The sequence below is a fragment of the Microcebus murinus genome, chromosome 19 (genome assembly GCF_040939455.1).
Source record: "Microcebus murinus isolate Inina chromosome 19, M.murinus_Inina_mat1.0, whole genome shotgun sequence".
Taxonomy (NCBI): domain Eukaryota; kingdom Metazoa; phylum Chordata; class Mammalia; order Primates; family Cheirogaleidae; genus Microcebus; species Microcebus murinus.
This window is the reverse complement of record NC_134122.1, coordinates 776,177-799,099: the sequence shown is the minus strand read 5'-3', so window position 1 is coordinate 799,099 and position 22,923 is coordinate 776,177. Positions and strand designations below refer to the sequence as shown.

Genomic DNA, 22,923 nt, shown 5'->3' with positions numbered 1-22,923 from the left:
GCTCCAGGCGGGCGGGTTCCGGCGGTGTCAGGCCCAGCCCGGCCCGGGCCCACAGCCCGGCGCGCTGGGAGCGGCGCCCGTCCGTGAACGCGGGGCAGCAGCGCGCCGGGTCGCCACGCGCCCCTCCCGCACCCAGCTCGCCCTCCCCGCCGCTGCGCCCGAGAGGCCGGCGGGGGCGGGACTCCGCTGTGGGCGGGGCGTCCGGCTTGCGGGCGGGGCCTCCCGGGCGGAGGCGGGGCGTCCGGACGCGCGTCCCTCTCCGCGCATGCGCGCCGCCAGCCCAGCAATGGCTGCGCCCGAGACGTCGTTGAGGAAGCGGAAAACCGGGGACGCGGACCCCGCGCCAGGGTCGCCGCCCGCTGAGGGCCGCGATTCCGCGGACAGCCCGGCCCGCCTCCGCCCGGGCACCTTCTGGCTGACCAGGATCGTGCTCCTGAAGGCCCTGGCTTTCGTTTACTGTGAGTGCCGGGCAGGCCCGGGCTCCCGTCGGCGTCAGCAGCGACGCACGCCCCGCACCTCAGAGCCCCGCCCCGCCCCCGCGCACGCCCCGCACCTCAGAGCCCCGCCCCGCCCCCGCGCACGCCCCGCACCTCAGAGCCCCGCCCCGCCCCCCGCGCACGCCCCGCACCTCAGAGCCCCGCCCCGCCCCCGCGCACGCCCCGCACCTCAGAGCCCCGCCCCGCCCCCGCGCACGCCCCGCACCTCAGAGCCCCGCCCCGCCCCCCGCGCACGCCCCGCACCTCAGAGCCCCACCCCGCCCCCGCGCACTCCCCGCACCTCAGAGCCCCGCCCCGCCTCCGCGCACGCCCCGCACCTCAGAGCCCCGCCCCGCCCCCCGCGCACGCCCCGCACCTCAGAGCCCCGCCCCGCCCCCGCGCACGCCCCGCACCTCAGAGCCCCGCCCCGCCCCCCGCGCACGCCCCGCACCTCAGAGCCCCACCCCGCCCCCGCGCACGCCCCGCACCTCAGAGCCCCGCCCCGCCCCCGCGCACGCCCCGCACCTCAGAGCCCCGCCCCGTCCCCCCGTGCACGTCCCGCACCACTGAGCCCCGCCCCCTCCCCTCGCACGTCCCGCACCTGTGAGCCCCGCCCCGCCCCCCACGCTCTGCAACTCTGAACCCCACCCCACCCCCGCAAGTCCAGCGCCTCTGAGCCCTGCACCTCCGAGCCTTGCACCCCGCCCCGCCCCCACGCACCGCGCACCCCTCCACGCACTGCCTCCCTGCCCCCTCCCCCGCGCACGCCCCCTCCCTATCACAATCTGGGTGAGGTGAGGCCGAAGGGGGCAGGAGACCTGGGAGGGTAGGATGAGGTCGCTTAGGAGTGACTGCACTTGGTCACTTAGGAGTGACGGTCCTCTTTGCCGTTCGTGCCCGCCCGCCCGCTGTCGTCTCCTGGACCCCACCTGGTGCTCCCCAAAGTTGGCACAGTGCAGCTTTGTGTGGCGGTGGCGGCCCCAGGGCCCCTGTCCCGAACCTCGAACCTCGGAGTCACCTGGTTGGTGATCAGGTCGGGGTTTGCGTGTGCCTACTGCCCAACTGCACAGGGCAGCCCCGCTGGGAAGGGAGTGAGAAGTTCCCACTCTTTCCCCAAATCTGGGAGCCTCCTTCCTCCTTCCCCTCCCTCTCCCAGTGCTGAGTGGAAGGTGACTGGCTGGAGTTTCTAGGCTCTTCTTTAACATTCTCAACCAGATGCTCACCCCGCCTTGGGGAGGATTACAAGAGGAGGCTGGGTGGGGAGGCGCGAGGGGCCAAGGACTTCACTGGGGTCAGCCTGATGCCTCCCTCGGGGATTTGATCCCCCCACCCCGCCCCCTGAGAACTCTCCAGCCAGGCTTCGGAGAAAAGTCAGCTCAGGCTCAAAACCTCCGGACCTGTCCAACTCCCTCCCACCCAGTGCACTAAAACCCAGAAGTCTGGTTTGGAGGGGAACCCTCCCGTGGTCACGGGGACATTAGTGAATATGCAAATAAATGTTTCGTAAGCCCAGCCTATCGGTAGTGACAGAGACTCAGAGACTGAACCCTGCGGTTCTCACGCAGGCCTGGCAGTGGGGGGAGAGCCAGGCGAGATGGCGCTGGCCAGGGCGGGCGGAGGCTGCAGAGGGGCTGGGCTGGCACCGCCCAGCACGGTTGTCCGCTGTGGGCATCGGACGGACGTCTGTCTCATTCTTCACCTGCTCTCCTCGCTCGCACGGAAGGAGGGTCCCGTGGCAGAGGCTCTGGTTGGCTGGCTATTCCTGTGGAGGGGGAGGCTGGGGCCACCTGCTAGTGCAGAACAGAGATGGGGTCACCACCATCGGGGTGCTGCGGGGTTGCCTGCGTGGGCCTCCGCTTAGGCGCGTGCGGTGCACTGGAGCACCTTCCTCTGGAGCTGTACCAAGCAGTAGTTCTCCCCAGCGGTGCTCCGTCCTCTGCAGTGTTAAACAGTCATTCCAAAAGTTTGCGCTGTCACTAGGCAAACGATGAAGTCAGGATGAAGTGAATCCGAGAATAGGCCTTTGAAAGGAGAGCCTGCACCGCAGCAGGGGCCCCAGCGGCTCTGCTGCACCAGCGCAGCCTGTGCGCCCCGCCCAGGGGCTCTCGCCAGGAGCAGAGGCTGCCTTTGATCGCCACGGCACTCTCTGTTCCATTAGACGTTAAGCTCCTGGGTCAAGCGGGTATTCTGAGCCCGGTGCCCAGCGTGGAGCAGTTTGCTTTGACATATGACATTTTTTTTTCTGTCTTGTGAGTATATTTGGGGTGGAATCAGTGCTTTTCAGCTGTATCAAGGAACCGATTTCCCACCTTCCAGGGGTGTGGTTTTCTGGCTGAGGCCTGGTGCAAGCTGATAGTCATCCTGCATTTAACTTTTTCTGGAAAGTTCTGGATCTTACTGGGACCGTGAGCCACACCCTGTCCCACAGAATTCCAGGGTTTTTCCAGGATGCCATAGGGGCTCTCCAGATATTTCACTGGAGGTTGAGTTTTACAACATTTTTGGCTACTGAAATATTTGCAATGAAACACACAGCCAAACCTGTTCTGTGGAAACTCCTGTTGAAAGACACTGAACTCAGGCAGCTTAACCTCAGGCAGCTTCTCTCCAAAGGGGTATGATAAAGACAGAGAGATCAGGGGACCTGGCTGCTTCAGAAACACAGAAAGGCCCGGTGAGGATGAAGCCAGACCTGAGAGGCCGGCTGCCAGCAACAGGCTTCTTCCTGCCCCCGCCGGGTTCTGTGTCCGTGGTGCCGGGTCCTTCCCTAGCAGCCACTGCACACGGCTCAGGCTGTGCACGCAACGGTTTCTGCACTGATGCCGCGGGGGCCGGAGCCTGTTCTGCTACAGGGAAGCCCACATCTCCCAAACGCCAGCTTCCTCTCTCAGGCCTTGAGGGTCCCTGGGAGGACTGTGGCCGCCCTGCCATGGTGGCAGTGGACACCTGACACTGCCCGCCCACTGCGCACGAGTTGCTGCCGCCAGGAGAGGCTGGATCTGGATGAGTAAAATCTCACGTGACAGGACTTCCAGGCCTGGGCCGTGGGATCTGGGTGCTGGTACCTGCCATGGCCAGGCCTGTTCCTGTCCCTGTGTGCGACAAGGAAACAGCCCAAGAGCGAGGGCTGCACTCAGAGTGGCTGGGGATGAAGGGCAGAGCAGCCTGGCCAGGAAGCCCTGTGACAGCCCCCCAGATGGCCATTGTGTTAACAAGTGCCACCTGGTCTTCTCCAATGAAGAGTGGGGCTAGCAGGGCGTACCCCTGGAGCCTTGCAGGGACCCGTCAGCAGAGCAGTACGCGCTGCTGGGAGCCCGTGCACGGGGCTGGATACGCCGGTGCTCACTTTCACTTAGAGATGAACCCAGAGTGCGGAGCCTCTTTCTGCAGGGGCTTGACGGGGTAGACGGCGGGCTGAAGACGTGGTGGAGGGTTGGGCCCTGCAGGGAGAGGCGTGTCCAGTGAAGAGCTGCTCTGCAGCCTGCAGCCCCCTGGCGCCGGGGCCCTTTGGAAACCCCCTTCTAGGATGTGGAGGAAGGTCCGCATTCGGCAGCCCAGAGCAGCTGGGGCAGAGCTGGTGGGATTCCGGGCGGCTCCTGCGTTTGTGGAAGCCGCCATCCTGAAGAGCCACGTGGTGCCGTGAGAGACCCACCAGGGCGAGGCCGGTTCAGCCTCTGCGCCCTTCTTTCATGGGCGGGAGTCAGACAGGTTTGCTGTTGATGAGAATTACACGTCGTATGTCGGCGAGGTGTTTAGGCCACGTTGGTATTGAGAAGTTATTTGGAAATAATGTAAGTACACTCGGTTGGAATTGGATTGCCTGTTCACTGAAGAGAACTTTCTGGAAGCTTGTGATTGGTGGGAACTGCGAGGCTCAGAGTTGGTCCCCCACACCCGGCTGTGTGACCTTGGCCACGTCTCTCGCCCGGACGGTTCTGTCACGAGGAGGTGGACAGCTGGCTGGCTCGGCCACCGGGGAGACTGGGGCAGACTCCTGCGAGGTGGAGTGTGTCCCCGAGAACAGAGCAGGACGCGCAGGGAGAGGCTCGAGGGCAGTCGCTGAGTGTGCCCGAGTGTAGCGAGAGGATGTCTCCTTGGATGTTCAACCGTTCAGGACACGGTTTTCCAGCTGGGGAGGTGTTTGTGCAGACGGCCAGTGTGGGTCTGTAGACTGGCGCTGTGCGGTGCCGCGCTCCACTCCTCGTCATGAGAGGAGGCTCCTGTTCTTCCCTGGGAGCCTCAGGGCACCGTTCAGTCTCAAGGCCATGTCCGCAGCCCTGGACGAGCTTCTGGCCTCGCTGCGTCCGCTCCCTCCAAGCCCCGAGTCTGCACCAAGCAGCGCCGCCCGGCGGGGCCCTGCGGCACGGTGGCTGGGGACCGCTCACGTGCCCTGCTTGGGCTGGAACCAGGAAAATGCCCTTAATGAAGCATAAACAGAGAAGAAAGTGGGCTCCTCCCTCCCAGCCCGCTGCTCGGCGTGGTCCTTGGGTGACGTGGACGCAGCTGGGCAACAGAAGGCGCGCCCACGCGGCGGGAGGGGGCCCTGACGTTTTCCCCTCCAGCCCCTGGGCAAGTTTCTTCTCCAAACCCGACTCCTGCAGGGCCTCAGAGACGTTCTGCCCAGATTCCGGTGGGTGGTCACCGGCCCCTCGGGCTCTCGACACGTGTGTGAGGCCTGCGTCTCTCGGGGCAGGTCGTCCTGTGTATGCCACGTGTCGTGCGGGGTTCCGCTGCTTCTACCCACAGTTGCCGTCTGAGTACGGCGAGGCGCCTTTAAAAGGCGCTCTGGGAAGCGCTGGCGCGTCTCGTGCTTCCTGGAGGTAAATCCAGCCTCACCCGAGCCCCTGTGGCACGCCTTCTCGACGGCACCCGGACGGGACTGACTCGGCCAGTGGAGCCGTGGCGCTGTGTTTGCCAAACTCCCAGATGCTCCTTGGAAAATTTGAGGGGAATGGAGCCAAGAGGAATGGCTGGGGTCCCGCTCTTCTGTTCTGGTCTGAGCGTTCGGTGGTTCTGAGAGTTCGTGGGAAGTGAGTGCGTGTCCCCGTCTTCGGGACGCTTGACTGCCAGCCACACGACACGCACCACCTGGCTTTCCAAGTCCTCTGTAGGAGGCTCGGGCGTGTTCGAAAAGCAAACAGCGCGCCGGCCTCGGGGCTCCTCAGCACCTGCCTTCACAAGGAGTGTGTTCGAGGTTTTCGTGCCAAGGCCTGGAATTTAACCACAGTAATAAAAACCACCCAGCAGAGAATGGCATTTCTGAGATGATTCTGTTTTGATTTTATGGCATGTTGGCTGAAATGGAAAGAAAAAGAGAGAACTGATTTCTTTCTGTGATTTTTAGAGCAAATATTTGCAGGCTGTCCTCGCTGAGACAGCTTAGGTGACACGGTGTCTCCTGATCGCTGCTCCCAGGTCGGTCCCAGGCCGGTGACAGCTGGCAGGGCCTCCAGGGCCCGGCCCGCCACCCTCCTTCCCGTGGCAGTGACTGTGCCTGTCTGAGGGGCTGGGTGGGTTGGCTCAGCTTTGGGAGCCTGTGGTGTTTTGAAACGTTCGCTCTTCTTTCTACTTCGCTATTTTTATAACATGAGTGCAGACTGAAATACTTTTGTTCTCTGGAACCTAAGTCTAATCTCTCTTCATTTCTTCCTGGTAAGTAGGAAGTTTCCTATGCGTCTTGTCTTAGAATTACTTGTTAAAACTTAGACTGGTGACACCAAATCTTGCCTTTCTTCTGTGGCATTGCAGTTTGAACCGTGCTCTGGCTGCTGAGCCATTGCTAATGAGGTTCTGGTGTGGAAGGAGCCCTAGCCCACGGGGGTTAGGGCCGGCCAGGCTGTGAAGTGTGCAGTGGCTGGCCAGCCGCCGTCTGTGCTTCTCCCGCTCCACATGCACACGCTCTCACACGCACACACTCGTGCACACGAACTCATGTACATTTGCACACAAACTCATGCAAGTATGCAGGCACGTGCACATGTACGTGCGCACACGTATACACATGTGCATACATTTGCACACACACACATGCGTGTACATGCGCACATGCATACACAGATGACCTGGGCTCCGCTGGAAGCAGCCGGCACTGTCCATCTACGTGTGGCTGCCAGGGCGGGCCTCACGGCCGGGCGTTCTTGTGTTGCTGAGAAGGGCCACAGCAGGCACGTGTGCTATGTGAACGACATCTGATTTATGTACATGCATGTGTAGGTAGAGAAAACACGCATATAACACGTCTTCCCCAGGTTGGGTTTTCCAGTATTTCCCCTGAGATTTTGAGAAAATACTGACTCGAGTCCGGAGTTTGGACTCTGCCTCCTCCTCCCGCCCCGCCAAGCCCCCACACGCCTGACAAGTGTCCGCAGATGGCTTGTCCTGCTCACAGTCCCTTTGTCCTCCTTCTCTTCCAGTCGTGGCGTTCTTGGTGGCTCTCCAGCAGAACAAGCAGCTGATTGGCAACAGGGGCCTGCTGCCCTGCAAAGTGTACCTGACCAACATCCAGCGCTACTTCCAGGGCCGGCGCGGCTGGGAGGCCCTGAGCTCCGTCCCGACCGTCTTCTGGCTGCTGGACTGGTCAGACATGAACTTCAACCTGGACCTCCTGGCGCTGCTGGGCTTGGGCATCTCGTCGTTCGTCCTGATAGCTGGCTGCGCCAACATGGTCCTCATGGCCGCCCTCTGGGTGCTCTACCTGTCCCTGGTCAACGTGGGGCAGGTCTGGTAAGTGGGCAGGGGCGGGGAGCGTGCAGTGCAGGGCTGCCGCCACCCGGTGTTCTGGGGACTGTCCCTGCGAAACTCACTCCCTGGTCTCCTGGCAGGCGTGGAGCCCGAACATGCTTTCGTCTTAGATTAATTCAGGAGAACGTTCTCATTTCACAAGGCCGTGATAGGGCCTGCTGGTGGCCAGTCACCCCGACAGCAGGAGCTGTTATGTTGGGGAACAAGACCCCGGCCTGCTGGAGTGGCGCGTCCCCACTGGGGGAGGCAGAGGCAGGGGTGGGCTTTGGCAGCCCCCTGGGGGCTGGGTTTTGAGGCCGGCCCTTGTACTCGCCCCTTCCTTATTCAAGAGGAACCATCACCAGTCCCAGGCACAGTGTTGGGGTCACAGGTCAGGCCTGCCCCTTGCAGGACGAGTGGACCTCGTGTCCATGGAGACCAGAGGTGGGCTGGGGTCTGTCCGTGTGGATGTGTGGGAGGTGGACGTGAAGGGGCTGCAGGACGGCAGACTGGGCCCCGCAAGCCCCGCCCCCGCTGTCCCGGCCCCCTGTGCACTCTCGCACCAGCCGCCCGCCCGTGGGGGCCAGGCGCAGCTCTGAGGCTCAAGGGAGGCGCTCAGGAACGCCTCAGCTCCGTCCCGCTGTGGCGTGGTGCCCAGCAGGAGACTGACCTGCGTGGCGTCGCAAGGAGCGCCGAGGGGCTGTTGCAGCCATTACTGGGCCGCAGGCGTGTCTTCATGAGGCATTTGTGAGACGTGTGTCCCCGCGAGACCAAAAGCACATCAAGGAGAACACCATGACGTTCGGCCCGTACGGGACTGCGCTGGTTTCCCGGAGAGGAATGGATGTGGTTTATCACGTTCTCTCTGAGCCGTGAGGGTGGAGATGGGAGCTGCTGCGCAGCCACCGTCGGCTTCTGCGTGGTGAGGAGGCCGTGGTGCGTGCGCCGTGCCCGGCCGTCTGGCTGCCTTGGGGGCCACCGCACTTGCCGTGTGGCCATGCACTGTGGTGAGGCAGCCTCCTCGCCCCGCAGCCCTCCCACGTTGCATTCTCAGGGTGCTGTCGCCTCGGGGACCAGCGTCTGCGCTCCCAGTCTCCCCGAGCGGTGCGCGCGGAAGTTTACAGCGCAGCTGCCTTTCCCTGTGACTCTTGGAGGCTGCTGGTGTTTGAGCCGTTGCGGTTTTACTCCAAACCAGAGGAGGAGATTTGAGCTGCCCTGGCCCAGCGACACCGGTGGGAGTCACGGCAGCTGAGAGCGCCAGGGCTGGCGCATGGCGGCAGCTCCTGGCCCGACACGAGTCTCGGGCCCCACGTCACCCCGCTCAGCAACCGGGAGAAGCTGCAGGCACTGCAGGTTTGACTTTGGAAAGCATTTCCAGTCACGTCTGGGATGTGTGGGTCGGGAAAGATTAACCACGTTTGAGGTTTTGGAGACCGGCGGAGCACTCAGGGCGAGAACATCGTCCTGTATTTCTTCACTGGAAGAGACATTCTGCTCCCCTGCCCTTGGGAATGTCAAAAACACGATTCAGATTGATTTGGGCTCCCGAAAGCCAGATGGAACGGAGGTGCGTTTTCTCAGAAGCGGCGCGTGCGCTGTTTGGGGTGGAAACGTGACGGGAGAGGCTCTCGGTGGAGACAGTGGCCGACCTGCCCTCGCTGCTGGACGCCTGCGCTTGCGGCGCCGGGTCCTGTCTGGGGGCCAGGCGTGTGTGGCCGGGGGCCCGGACTGACAGGCGCCACGCACCGGGTGAGGTGCTCAGCTGGACGCAGGCCGTCCACGGAGAAGGTGCTCTCAGCTCCCTGGAGCCTGGTCTCCCTGGCGGGTGGCAGTTTTCGGGGTGTCGGAAGCTTGCGGACAGGTGACCTTGACATCGCGCCTGGGGGGGCCGGCAAGTAGAAAGGCTTCCTCTTTCTTGCTACCCCAAATTCAAAGGTAAAGTCCGACGCAATCTCTCCTACACCCCTGTATTTCAAGTGGAGAGAGGAGCCTGTGCAGGGCTGAGCTGTCAGACGGGGGACGCCGTTGCTGGCGCGCGTCCACGTGGGGCGGGTGTGGCTGCTCACCAGCGGCACAGCGGGAGGGACGCGCCCACCCACCGGCTCGCGCGCTCCGCCGCACAGGTTCCTGGAGGCCTGTCCCTGCCCTGCCGGGAACTGGCACCTCTTGGGGGCCCGTCCACTGCTTCTCCCGGATCAGACGGAGGCCGAGATGAAGTCCCAGCGTAGGGGTCACCGTCGTCCACAGCGTTCAGAGTCTCCCGCTCTGCGGAGGCGCCAAGGCACAGGGGCTCGGCCTGGTGGTGCGCGTTGGCGACCCCGGGGCCCCGTCCCAGCGTCGGGTGTGGCTGGAAGAGCCCTGGTGTGATGATGTGCGAGGACAGGGGCGGTGGCACGGGTCACGGGGCTGTCTCTGAGGGTGTGTGGCTAGGGGTGGTCAGGGGCCATTCTGGGTTCCCTTTTCTTCAATAAAGAAGGCCTTTTTGAGAGACGTTCTGTGTTTTAACGTATCTTTAAAACCCCTGTGACCCCCCTGTCCTGGGGACAGCCACTTGATAGAGTAATGCCACATGCTGGCCGGGGCTGCTCTGTGGTCTAGGCTGTGGTCTTGCCTGTCAGTGGTCAGTGGCCGGTCAGTGGTCAGTCAGTGGCCGGTCAGTGGCCAGTCAGTGGTCCTGTCAGTGGCAGGTCAGTGGTCCTGTCAGTGGCAGGTCAGTGGTCGGCCAGTGGTCTTGTCAGTGGTCCTGTCAGTGGTCCTGTCAGTGGTCGGCCAGTGGTCCTGTCAGTGGTCCTGTCAGTGGTCCTGTCAGTGGTCCTGTCAGTGGTCGGCCAGTGGTCCTGTCAGTGGTCCTGTCAGTGGTCCTGTCAGTGGTCCTGTCAGTGGTCGGCCAGTGGTCCTGTCAGTGGTCCTGTCAGTGGTCCTGTCAGTGGTCCTGTCAGTGGTCGGCCAGTGGTCCTGTCAGTGGTCCTGTCAGTGGTCAGCCAGTGGTCCTGTCAGTGGTCAGCCAGTGGTCCTGTCAGTGGTCCTGTCAGTGGTCAGTTGGTGGTCTGTCAGTGGCTGGTCAGTGGTCAGTTGGTGGCTGATCAGTGGTTGGTCAATGGTCGGTTGGTGGCTGATCAGTGGTTGGTCAGTGGCAGGTCAGTGGTCAGTCAGTGGCCAGTCTGTGATTAGTTGGTGGTCTGTCCGTGCTGGTCAGTGGTTGGTCAGTGGTCAGTCAGTGGTCAGTTGGTGGTCTGTCAGTGGCTGGTCAGTGGTCAGTCAGTGGTTGGTTGGTGGTCTGTCAGTGGCTGGTCAGTGGCTGGTCAGTGGTCTGGTCACTCTCTTGCCTGTCACTACAGGGCTCTTTCCAGGCCAGGCGGCTCGGCTGAGCTTGGTTCTCTTGATGGGCTGGCAGCTGCGGGGGTCCCAGGCAGCTCTTGTGTCTGTCAGGGAGGGAGACAGGTGGGAGCCAGAGCCAGGACCCTGTCCAAGCATGCCCCCTCTGACTGGCCAGACACCCTGTGTGATGAGACCGAGTATCATCAAGGACACCAGTGAATTCGTGACGTGCTGAGAACTCGGCTCTGTCTGCCTTCCTGGGAACCCCGTTTCCCAGCTGTTGCATGGAGCGGAGGCTGATGATGCCATGACCTGGCCCTGGTGGCACAGCACAGTGCCGGGGGGTTGTGCAGGGGACAGGAGCTGGCACACAGGCACCTGTGGGTGAGCGCGACCCCGCCCACGTGGCTGTGCTGGCCTCGAGGCCGGCGTTCCTCACAGGTGGCAGCACGCTGGGTGAGAAGGGTGTCATCAACTGCCACCTTCCTGCAGGGCAGGGCAGGAAGCTGGCGCCCACGACTGGCTCTTCCCCGAGGCCTCTCCGTGGCCGCACGCGTGCAGTCAGGACGGGTTCCGGCATGTGCTGGGGTCGGTGCTCACCGCTGGCTGGGGCACAGGGAAGGGCACGTTCCCACCGACCTGCCTGGGCACAACTGCCATGGCTGTCGGTGGTTTGCCACGGAGCCTCCTCTTCACATGGTGCTGGGTGCCCGCTGCCCACAGGACTCATCCCGTAGGACGTTGCCCGGCCCGCGTGGCATGTGCTGGCGGCTTTCTCCACACAGCAACTTCGCCCGGCGTCTGGCGCTCTGGGAGGAGTCTGTGCAGCTGTGCGCAGGCCTGGGGGCTCCGCCTGCTGGGGTGAGGACGCTTCTGCAGGGAGCTGTGTCCCTGGCCCTGTCTACCTGTTGGCCTGCTCTCCGTGCATGTCAGCGTGGCCTCACACGTGTTTCAGTGCTTTGGATGTCTGACTCGGTCTAGGAACTTAGAGGTCTTGGGGAGCACCAGCCTGTGAGAGGATGGAGCCAGGGTTTAACGGCTGTCACCACACACGGTTTAAATGGCTCTAAAGAGGGACCCACCTCTGATCAGAACTGGCCTTTCCACAGCAGGGCCTTGCAGAGCGTCGGAGACCCCGTCGCTGCTCCTGTCTCTCCAGTGAGCGCTGACTCTGCCCGAGCGCTGTCTCTGGTCCCTCTGTCTGCGCTCTGCTTTGGCAGTGGCCCTGGGGGTTCCTCTGCTGCCGTCCGCGATGGCCAGACAGCCGCCCTGTTCTCCTTCCCAACCCCCTGGAGGAAGAAAAGACTATCTCTAGAAACTGGGACGGAAGTCGGGGTGTCTCGGGGGTCCTCCTTCCTGCAGAGGAGCTGCCGTGGGCACTTCCTTCCTAGACGGGAGGGGCGGCGGCTCCACTTCAAAGAGCGCCGGAGCAGAGGCCGGGCCGCGGGACGTCCAGCCAGTGCCAGGTGGCTTGCGCTTCCCGCCCCGTTTTTGACCAGCAAGTATGGAAAACTTGTTCTGGCTCCAGGATAAACAAAGTGAGGTTCCGTGCATCCCCCACCTGCTCCCCGCGGGTCTGCAGGTCCGTCTCGGGGGCCTGGGGCCGCGCCACACCTTAAGGTGTTTGAAGGGCGCAGACGGGTTTGATGAGCAAACGGCCCGAGCTGTCTGTTCACAAGGTCCAGGGACTCTGGGCGGAGGGTCGCCCTGCACAGCGGGTGCTCCAGGGCCTGTCCCCGCCTCTTCCGTGTCAGCAGGGCCACCGCTGGGTCCTGCTGCTTAACTGCTGGGAAGCTGGGTGTTGGCACCGTTTGTCAGACGCCTTTGTCCGAAGCACCTAAGTCCTGCCCGGAGCTCAGCGTCAGCGCCGGGGCAGCGTGTGGCCAGCGTGGCCGTCTGGGCGTCAGAACTGCACCACGTCACAGAGCACACGCAGCAGAAATCGACAGAACTAAAGGAGGAAACATGTACATTCACAGTTATGGTTGGAGGTTCAACATGGCTCTCTTAATACTCGAAAGAACAACTAAACAAACCCTGTGAGGACCAGACGCTCAGAACAGCAGCTCCGGCCACTTTGCGTGGTCGGTGAATCTCTTCGGGGTGTGTTTCCTGAGAATGTTCTTTTACATTCCTACGGGAATCACCCTCAGTACGCTCAACGTGGACCCACCTGTGACCTCATCTCCTGCTCCTTTGCTGGTTTTGTTATCTGACCTGGAACAATCTTTATGACGTTTATTTTCCAGGCTGGGGCTGGTGGTGGGCTTAGTTGTCGTATCTCTTCTGTGTCCCTCGCTTTGCGACATTCACCTTCTATGACGATTTCAGAGTCATGCGTCGCTTTGAAATAAACAGGGTTTCTCGTGGGTGTGTCTGTTTCCCGCGTCGCCTGTTCCTGGTGGGACACTGAGGTGGGCACCCGCCCAGGCACCTGCCCGTCCTCCGGGAAGGCGCTGGCTCCCAGCAGGTGAATCCCTGCTTTGGGGTGGTCACCTGGGAGTGGAGCCGTGTCCAGACCACTGTCTGTCCCTCACCCTGTGGGAGATGCCAGCTGACGTTCTGTGGCTGCACGGATGGCCACTCGCTGGCTCCCGTCCTCTGGCGTGGGAGGCGCGTCCCGCGTCGTGTTGCCGCACCTGTGTGGTCCTGCCAGGGGAGGGTGACTGACGAGGACTCCAGAGCCGTGGGCATCCGCCCGCCTGCCACGGCTGTGGAAGAGCCAACACTCTGTCCTCCTCCCTCCTCCCTCTCCTTCCTCCTCCCCACCCCCCACAGCACCACAAATGCATTCAAAGTGGGGCGGCGCCTGGGCGTGTGTCAGAGCCCTGCACTGCCAGTCCCATGTCCTGCCTTCCTGCACCCCCCACCAACCATCCCCCCACCTCCCATCCCCCACCTCCCATCCCCCCACCTCCCACCAACCATCCCCCACCTTCCATCCCCCCACCTCCCACCAACCATCCCCCCACCTCCCATCCCCCACCTCCCACCAACCATCCCCCACCTTCCATCCCCCCACCTCCCACCAACCATCCCCCCACCTCCCATCCCCTACCTCCTATCCCCCACTCTATTCCCCACCTTCCATCCCCCACCTCCCATTCCCCACCTCCCATCCCCTACCTCCTATCCTCCCCACCTCTCATCCCCTACCTCCTATCCCCCCACTCCCATTCCCCACCTCCCATCCCCCACCTCCCATTCCCCACCTCCCACCAACCATCCCCCACTTCCTATCCCCTCACCTTCCATCCCCCACCTCCCATCCCCCACCTCCCACCAACCATCCCCCCACCTCTCATCCCCAACCTTCTATCCCCCCACTCCCATCCCCCACCTCCCATCCCCCACCTTCCATCCCCCCACCTCCCACCAACCATCTCCCACCTCCCATCCCCCACCTCCCATCCCCCACCTCCCATCCCCCATCTTCCATCCCCCCACCTCCCACCAACCATCCCCCACCTCCCATCCCCCACTCCCATTCCCCCCCTTGGCTCCCAGGTGCAGTGCACACACCAAAGTCCAGCATGGGAGGGGCTGGTCAGTGGTTTTATGTATTCACAGGGCTCTGAAGCCCTCACTGTACCTCAGTCTAGAACATTCTCAGCCCACCTCAGCCCCCTTCCCCTCCCTCTGGCAGCCACTGGCCCACAGCCCATCCCTGGGGCTGCCTGTTCCGGGCCCTTCCTGAAACAGAGTCGCATCTGCGGGGCCTTCTGTGTCTGGCTGGGCTGGCGGAGCTCCCCGTCTCGGGGTTCCCTGCGGGTGTGCCCCTTTCTAGTGCCGAGAGCTGGGCCCATGCCGGTCGAGGTGGCTGGGCAGGTGTTCCTCCCGCACCCAGGTGGGCTTTGGTGCTGGTGGGCCGCGTGTGACCGCAGTCCCCAGTGTTGCAGGATGTGGGGGTCCGAATGTGGGCGACTCACCGTCGCTGTGTCCTCGCCCCATGGGGGGCTCCTGGGCCCAGCGCCTAGCAGGGGTTCTCTCGCCAGCTGCCTGACCCTGCTGACCCCGCTGTCCCGGGGCCCACGGTGGGGTGGGGTCTTCATCTGTCGGGGAGACGTGGGGTTGAACTTATCGTAGTCTTTGGTCAAAGCAAGCCACAATTTTAATACATTTTTCTTTTCCTGTTTTTCAGGTATTCTTTCGGTAAGTGAAAACCGCCACATTCGTGTCGTAGGTGTCTGCACGCATCTCCCCGCTGCTGTCACCTCTCGGGCTCCTGCCGCCAGCGTCCCAGTGTGCTGAGCCCTGGGCTCGCCGCTGCGTCCCCTGAGCCGGCTCCCGCCCAGGGAGCGGCCAGTGCCCAGGTGGAAACTCGAAAGTGCCTGGGACGACTGCGTTGTGCGATCTCGGGACCCCAGCGGTGTCACCTCCCGCCCTTCCCTGGGGTGAAGCCCCGGGCCGTCCCTCCCCCAGCACATGTGAGCCTTCGGCCCAGGGGCAGCGTGGCTTGTGCTCCGTCAGGTAGGGCAGGTTCAGGTGTCCAGCCCAGGCACGGAGGGTGCTGGCAGGGTGGCAGGAGGACAGTAGGGGAGGATGGTGGGGAGGAGGACGGTGGGGGTAGGATGGTGGGAAGAGGACAATGGGGGATGGTGGGAGGAGGACGGTGGGTGTGCAGCAGGTAGGCCCAAGGCCTCCGGGAGGTCCTGGGGCACAGGGTGGGCCTGTGAGCCGACGACCCCTCCCAGACTGAGGGAGTGGAAGAAGCAGGCTTTCGTCTGCAAGGCCGCACAGGTGTAGTAGGCCTCGGGACCAGCCTACCTCGGCCTCTCCTCGGTTCTGGGGGTGGGGTGGGGGCGTCTCGTCCAGGCTGCCCACGGCTTCAGGCCACGGAACCGTGCCCTCACGTCACAGCCACTCTCTCCGTGTTTGTTCCTTACGTATTTTCAGTCCTAAGCATTGAGGACCAGTGGTGTCAGGAGTTTGGATCTACTAAAGAAACAAACATCAGAATGTGTTCGAATATAAATTTAAAAGATTTCCTGATTCTTAATCACCTTAAAAGGCAGGTAACCGTCCGAAGCAACAGCGTCTCAGGCCTGGTGCGTCTGGGTGCTCCGGCTGGGCGGCGCAGGGACCGACCGGACGTGCGGCCCTGGGCCGTCCTGTCTGTGAGGAGGGCCGTGTCGGGAGCTCCTTCTCGGTTTGGGAGCCCGGCACGACTGCTCACAACCCGAGAGTCACACAGCGTGTTAGTTGCACAAAGCCGTGTCAAAGGGAAGGAGCTTCGGTGAGCTTGGAGGGGAGGAGAGGCGTGAGAAGGTGCCGCCGCGCCCTGCGCAAGGCCCGGCCTCCTCGAGGAGCGACTGAAATGTGTGTGGCACCAAATCCCCTCCAACGTGCACACCAACACGCCTTCTTTCCTAGCAAACTCCGGGAGGGGCCCGGCTCTCGGGTGCAGCAAGCTCTGAGCTGTTGCCAGGACATCGGGCTCTGCGCAGCGAGCCAGGCGCGCACCGTGGCCCACGCAGGGCGGAGAGGGGCAGTGGTGGCCGCCCCGGACTGGGTGCCTGGTGTCGAGTCACTGCAGGGAGGGTCAGCCAGTGGGCGGGGAGCTGCGTTGTCCGCTCCGAATCCCCCCACACCCTCGTCAGGGTGGGGCGCCGGCCAAGCAGTGGACCCCAGGCGGGTGGTGCTGGAGCTGCCCCCCACGCCCCAGCCACCGCAGAGCAAAAGGGACGTGAGGTCCCCACAGGTGGTGGCACCTGGGCCCTGTCAGGGCCGCTGTGAGGCTGCGCCGGGTGGGAGCCGAGGTGAATCTGCCCTCCGCGCATGCTGCTGTCGGCGTGCCTGGGGCCTTCACGGATGTCACTGCTGCTCTGGCGGCAGGGGTTGATTTTAGGGACGTTGGGGCAAATTGTTGACTCTTCAAGACATTTTCTGCACGAGAGCCCCGCAGGGGACTGGATCTCGTGCTGTCTCCACCCTGTGCCGCACAGAGCTTCATTCCGAGCATCGTGCAGGAATTGAGACCCCCAAGGAGCGGCCGCAGGTCCTGGGCCCGTCCCCTCCTCCCTTGTCCTGGAGACGGGAAGCAGCCGGGCACTGAGGCGGGGCCGGGGCGCCGGTCCCTGGAAGTCAGGCGTCTGCTGGTGGGGCCTGCAGGTCTCCTTCCTGTGGCTCACCGCAGGTCGCTCAGGTTTTCTCGGTGAGCACATTGTCTCACCTGGTGGTTTTTCTCTTTCTGCGCTCATGTGGTTGATAATGACACTGACCGCATCTTCGTTTTGCGAAGTGGCTTCAACCCCTTCGGTCCAGCGCTCCAGCGCTCACCGGCCTCGGAACCTCGCCCACAGCCGCACTCACAGTCCGCACGGTAGTGTGTGCTGTGTGTTGACGACGAGTCCGTTTTGCTCTTGTGTGATGAGGAAAGATTTAAAGCATGAAAGCTTGTTTTACTGTACAGGCAGCTTTACTTGTAACGTAATCAGAATAGGTGACATATACATATATGTTTTCATTACGTTATTTTTAAATGTTCACAATTTTATTTTGATAAATGAAAAATTAGAAACGTCAATTCAAAATTATAAACTAAAGTCGACGCTTAGCTGTGCGCATTCATATCACGGCTGTCGGCTACAGTCGCCGCTCGGCTGTGCGCGCTCATCTGTGGCTGTCGGCTACAGTCGCCGTTTGGCTGTGCGCACTCATCTGTGGCTGTCGGCTACAGTCGCCGTTCGGCTGTGCGCGCTCATCTGTGGCTGTCGGCTACAGTCGCCGCTCGTACCGAAGTTGTTAACAAGAGCACGGCCGCCTCGTGGCGGTGTAGCCTGTGCCCCACGGGAGGCACATCCCTAGGGAGCGGCCCCCAAGTTTCTCAAGTGAGTCACACGAGAGGAGACGCCAGTCCCCGGTGGCGCCAGCTGCACATCCAGTGCTGGGCAGCCATGCGCCAGGCCCTCGGGGGTGACGCCCGCCCCACCCGCCCGCGCAGTCGCTTCCTCCCGGACCCGGCTCCGTGTGCTCTGCCCTCGAGGCTGTCGTGGGCAGTGGTGTGTGGGGTCTGCGTGGGGTGACGGGGTTTGGCCGCGGGCCCCCTCGCTGTGCCCGGAGAGTTTGCCTTCCGTCAGCACTTTCCTGCGGCCTTAACACCCCTCGGATGCGGCCGCTCGGGCCGTGCCCGGCTGCGCCCTGCGGAGCGTGAGCGGGGCCGTGTCGCAGGACGCAAGAAACCGTGGTGTCTGTCAGACCTGAGCCCGCGTCTGCGGAGGTTTGGATGAGGCCGAGCTTTGAAGGCTGCAGGTCCGGTAACATCTACTTCAAAGGACGGGGCTGCAGTGATGAATTCACCCGTGAGTGCCGCCTGCTTCCTGCCCCCTGCGGGACGTGAGCTTTTGAGACGTGGTGAGCGTGGGCCCAGAGCCGTTCTCCAGCTTCGTGCTGTCCCTGCGTCTGAGAACAATGGGGGAGTCTGAGAGGGTGTGGGCGGGCCTGGGCGGCCCCGCTGGGCTCCCCACCTGTCCCCCCCAGGTCTAGGCACTCTTGGCAGGCGCCTCTCGAGTTCCCCGCCTCGAGCGTGGTCTTGGTTCCCCGCCCCGGGGCTCCAAGCCGAGTGCCCAGGCCGTAAGGGGGCTCCAGGGCTGAGTCCTGGAAACTGTCCCCAGCGTGGAGTCTGCAGGCAGCTCTCAGGCCTGGGCTGCAGGGTGGTCCCGTCGGCCACCAGGGTGAGGGTGGGGGATGCGTGGGAAGGGCCTGGTGGCCAGGAGCGACACCTGCCACCCAGGACCAAGCAGCAGCCTTGCCTGAGGACAGGGCGGTCCACACGGGCCAGGCCTGTGTGGGGCTTCCTCCTGCTGCCCCAGGCCGTTTTGCAGGGTCCTGGTGCCCAGACACAGCCATGAGGGGTGGGGAGACTGGCACTTTCCAGAGACTCGGGGACTGTCGTGGCCCCAGAAGGCATTTGCACTCGTCCTTTGTTTGGTTGTTTTTAGGTCAGTGGACTTGGGCGTGGGAGGGTTGGCCTCCTGGCAAGGCACGGACAGCGAGGATGTCTCCACCCTGTCCCTGGCGGGATGCAGGGTGTGGGGCCGAGCAGGGGACTGGACTGTGGTGGGGACCGTGGAGGGGGTGGGCCTGGGGGGGACGCCGTGGCCCCACTCCCCCAGGGCGCTGCAGGGGGGCTCCCCACAACCTCCCGCCCACGGCACCCACCCCACCCGGCCCGGGGAAAATCACCTTCCACGAAACTGGTCTCTGGTGCCGAGAAGGCTGGGGCCCGCTGCATCATGGGAAAACGTGCTGTTTTTACCGCAGCCCTTCAGGTGAGCACACCCGGGGCCTGGGCGTGGGGCCTGCCCTCCCATTGGCCAAGCCCAGGCAGATAAACGCCAGCTGGTCCCAGGGCCAGGTGTCGGCAAGCGCTGCCGCACACAATGGCCTCGAGGGAGACGCCGCGCTGAGCTCTGTGTCATAGGGGCCGGGATGAGCACCCCCAGGCAGCAGGTCAGTGGGGGGCTGGCGGGGGCAGGAGGGGCACAGGAGAGCGCGGGGGCCACCCTCGGGCTGGCGCAGACAGGCCCGTGCTGCCCCTCCCCTGCCCCACTGGGTCTGGCTCAGCCCGGCACCAACCCAGGCGAGGGTTATGGTTAGGGTTAGGGCCGCGCTGGCTGTTGCCATGGCCTGGACACCGCGCTCGGGGGGTTTCCATCTCGGCAGTGCCTCCCGCAAGCTGTGAACTAAATGCCCGTGTGCCCTTCATCCTGGCTGTGAACTGAATGCCTGTGTGCCCTTTATCCTGGCTGTGAACTGAATGCCCGTGTGCCCTTCATCCTGGCTGTGAACTGAATGCCCGTGTGCCCTTCATCCTGGCTGTGAACTGAATGCCCGTGTGCCCTTCATCCTGGCTGTGAACTGAATGCCTGTGTGCCCTTCATCCTGGCTGCTCTTAGATTCATGCTTTAAACGTGCAGCATAACGAGGGGTTTCCTGGCCCAGGTGGAAGATCTTATTAAAACCCGTCAGTGCCGGAGCGGGGCCTGCCTGCAGGGAGCTCCGCAGGTTCCTCCAAACAGCTTCAAGGCCCCAGTTTGGATGTGGACGCCGCAGTTCTCCTGCCGCTGCTGCCAGGGACGCCCGTCTGATCCTCTTCCCAGCCCCTGAGTGCAAGGGCACAGCTTCAGCCAATTAAATCGTCCCCGTGGTCGGAGGCGGCCCAATTGCCTGCCCCAGGCCTACTCGCTGCCAGGCTGCCGCAGCAAGGCCGACCACTGGCTCCTTCCTGGGGTCTCCTCGGGCCCTCCGTGTTGCTTAGTCGCTCAGCCTCTGGGGGGGCAGCCCCGGAGAGCGCAGCCCCCAGTGCCAGCCCAGCCTGGACGCAGAGCCCCTACCCCGCTACCTGGGCAGCGTCTGGCCCGGTCCCTCGGGGAAGCCTGGGCCGGGCGTCTCTGAGCACTTGCTGGTGACGCGTGCTGGCCGAGGCCCAGTCCCTGCCCAGCTGGAGAGGGTTCCTGCGTTCCCACCACGCGTGGCCCTCAGCTGGCCGTGAGCATCGGAGAGGGAGGGCCCCCAGGCCACCTCCAAGGCCTCTGGGCCCGAGTCTCCTCCTGGGTCTGCGCCTTTCTGGAGTCTCCCCGCTCTCCAGGGTCTTGCGTCTTTCTTGGCTCCACAGTTGTTTCTGCCTGGTCGTTTCTCTGTGTCACCACGTCACCATGCCGTCTGTCCGCTTGGCCACCAGGACACCAGCGTTGGGGGGGGGGGCAGAGAGGCGCACACCGCAGGACCTCTGGCGGGCGGGAGTGCGGCCAGCACGGGGCAGGAGGGCAGGAAGCCGCGGCTGGCACACGGGCCCCAGGGCGTGTGCAGTCCTCCGTGGGTGGGCTCTGCTTTCTGCAGGTGCACCTGGCTGCACGGGGCCTCGTTCTCAGGGTGGCCTTCCCACCTGCTCTGTCCTCGGCCTGCCGCTGACCTCCCGCCATGCCCTCCCTTCTCTCGCACCCACTCAGATCTGCTCACAAGCAGGCACACTCGAGTACACGTGTGTGCATACACATGTGCACATGCACACACACAGGGTTAGTGGTCAGTGTTTGCTTCACCCAAACCATGTTTGTATGTTACATACATTTCTTTCATTCCATGTTTTTCACTTAGTAACAGCAGGTAACAATTATCCAGTTGACCCTAGGAGAAAATGCATCTTAAAGACCACGTCTTCACGTTCACACGATCATCGACGGTTTGTTCGCTTGAATCTCTCCCTTCACGTCCCGTTCCTGCCCCTGGTTGTGAAACGTGGTGTCTCTTCAGCGTGCCCAGTTCTGCTCTGAGCTCGCGCTGCAGTCCTGGGTCCGTTCGGTGCCTCTGTCGAGACTTCGTCTTGGCCATTTCTGGTTTTCTGTGTTAGATCATGTGGACGAGGGGCCAGAGTTTGCTTTTTACCCAGAGCGTGGCGAGGACGTGGCGGCGCTCGGTGCCCAGGCGGGTTGGGGGGGCTGTCCCTCACGGCCCCTGGTCTCCCCGTCCCTGTGCCCAGGTGCGGCCTGTCGCTGCCGGCCTGGCGGGAGGTGACACCTGACTTTTGAGGGTGTGGGCGGCCACGGTGGGCGGGGGAGAGCTCCTGCGTGTCCACTGAGGGCTCTTGGCAGAGAGCACGTCTGTACGGGCCAGAGGCCCCGGGGCCCCCCCGACCTCTGCGCTAACGTCTGCTCTGGGCGGGTGCCGGCTGTGTGTGGGCGACTCCCACCCACTTCCCAGTGTGCCGACTACAGCTCCGTCCCGGTAGGTGTTGCAGCCCACGTGGCTGGACACGCCTGGCTCCACCTGTGGCAGCCTGTGCCTGGGACACCACACGGTGCTGACCACTGAGCGTGTGGGGGAAGCGTGTCCGCTGACACGGGGACAGGTCTCTGAGGCCCAGTGAGCCGCAGGAAACGGAAGCAGAGGAAGGGTCACGCCTGTGCCCCGCAGCCTGGCATAGCTTAAATACGTGGAGCATATTAATCCTAAAACTGCCTGCTGCTAAGTCTAATTTCCGTCGACAGGAAGAATTTTCATATTTACCCCGAACCAGGAAGGCTCACAAGGTCATTATGTGGGTTTGTTCTCAGGCTGCTGGAGACACCTGGATGCAGCTCGGCCACCAGGACACCTGGGGCCAGGAAGTCTGGTTGTCACGGCAACCGAGCACTAACAAGCTCTGCAAGGGGCAGGACGGAGGGTCGCAGGGGGCGTGTGGGTCACAGAGGTCACTTCCTGTTTCTCTGCAGAGCCCAGGGACGTCCTTGAAATACTGTGTTCACCACTTGCTAAGTGCTTTGCGATTAGGAGCCTTCCTTCCCTCCTAACTGCGTTTACAGCGCAGAGCCTTTCACCAGCTCTTTTTTTTAAATTTAATTTAATTAATTAATTTATTTATTTTGAGACAGAGTCTCACTTTGTTGCCCAGGTAGAGTGAGTGCCGTGGCGTCAGCCTAGCTCACAGCAACCTCAAACTCCTGGGCTCAAGCCATCCTCCTGCCTCAGCCTCCCGAGTAGCTGGGACTACAGGCATGCGCCACCACGCCCGGCTATTTTTTTCTATATATATTAGTTGGCCAACTAATTTCTTTGTATTTATAGTAGAGACGGGGTCTCGCTCTTGCTCAGGTTGGTTTTGAACTCCTGACCGTGAGTGATCCTCCCGCCCCGGCCTCCCAGAGTGCTGGGATGACAGGCGTGAGCACTGCGCCGGCCCCCCAGCTCTGAATCTCTGCCCGCTAGAAAGTGCTCTCCCTGTGGCCTGCTCTCTGGTGCAGGCCCCGCGGACGAGGCGCGGTGCGTCCCAGGCTTCTCCGTGCGCAGTCAGGCTGTGCGCGAGTTTCTCCTTGGCCGCCCAGCAGCAGATCCACAAAACGCACAGGAAATGCGTCCTGACGGGGCCATGACCTGGAGCTCGCGCGAGGCCATGACGGGGCCGTGTCCAGAGGGCCTGACGGGCTCAGGCTGGGTCTGGAGACACCTGTGAAGAGTGAGGCCCAGCCGGGCACCCCGGGACAGTGGGGTGTGACGAGCACTGGTGGCCGGGCCGCCAGGACCAGGCTGTCTGGCCTGGCCGGGGAGGGGTCAGCAGGCCTGGGCGAGACCCCCGCGTGCGGTGCCTGCTCTCTCGGGCCGTGCGCCAGCTGTGGGGGGGTGTGAGATGATGATGGCCGTCCGTGTGTGCGGGACGGGCGCTGTGTGCGGGCGCCATGGCCAAGTTAGAGACCGTTCTGCGGGTGCTCCGGCCTGGCTCCGTGCAGTCGCCGCCGTGTGCCAGGCTGAGACAGTCCACGTGTGGCCTTGGCTCTGCTCACAGAACGCATCCCAGCACTCCCGCCCTGGGCGGGGTCTCCATCACGGACGCTGAGTAGGCCGGCCGGAGCTCTCGGAAAGGCCCTGCAGACAGGGCGTCTGACCAGCGAGGCTCTCGCTCCTGGGGGTCTGA

General features: G+C 63.1%; 1 protein-coding gene across 2 annotated transcripts in view; it reads left to right on the top strand.

Annotated features, from left to right (window-relative positions):
* The first annotated feature begins 230 nt into the window (after window positions 1-230).
* Window positions 231-22,923, top strand: part of LMF1 (lipase maturation factor 1) — a 62,404-nt gene continuing 39,711 nt past the window's right edge. The window contains exons 1-3 of one of the 2 annotated variants that reach the window (XM_075994923.1): window positions 231-458; window positions 6,890-7,199; window positions 14,656-14,666. In XM_075994923.1, coding sequence (XP_075851038.1) covers window positions 266-458; window positions 6,890-7,199; window positions 14,656-14,666 — 514 coding nt within the window. In that variant the 5' untranslated portion in view covers window positions 231-265. The remainder of the gene's footprint in view (window positions 459-6,889; window positions 7,200-14,655; window positions 14,667-22,923) is intronic. The other variant, XM_075994922.1, reaches the window with a different exon arrangement.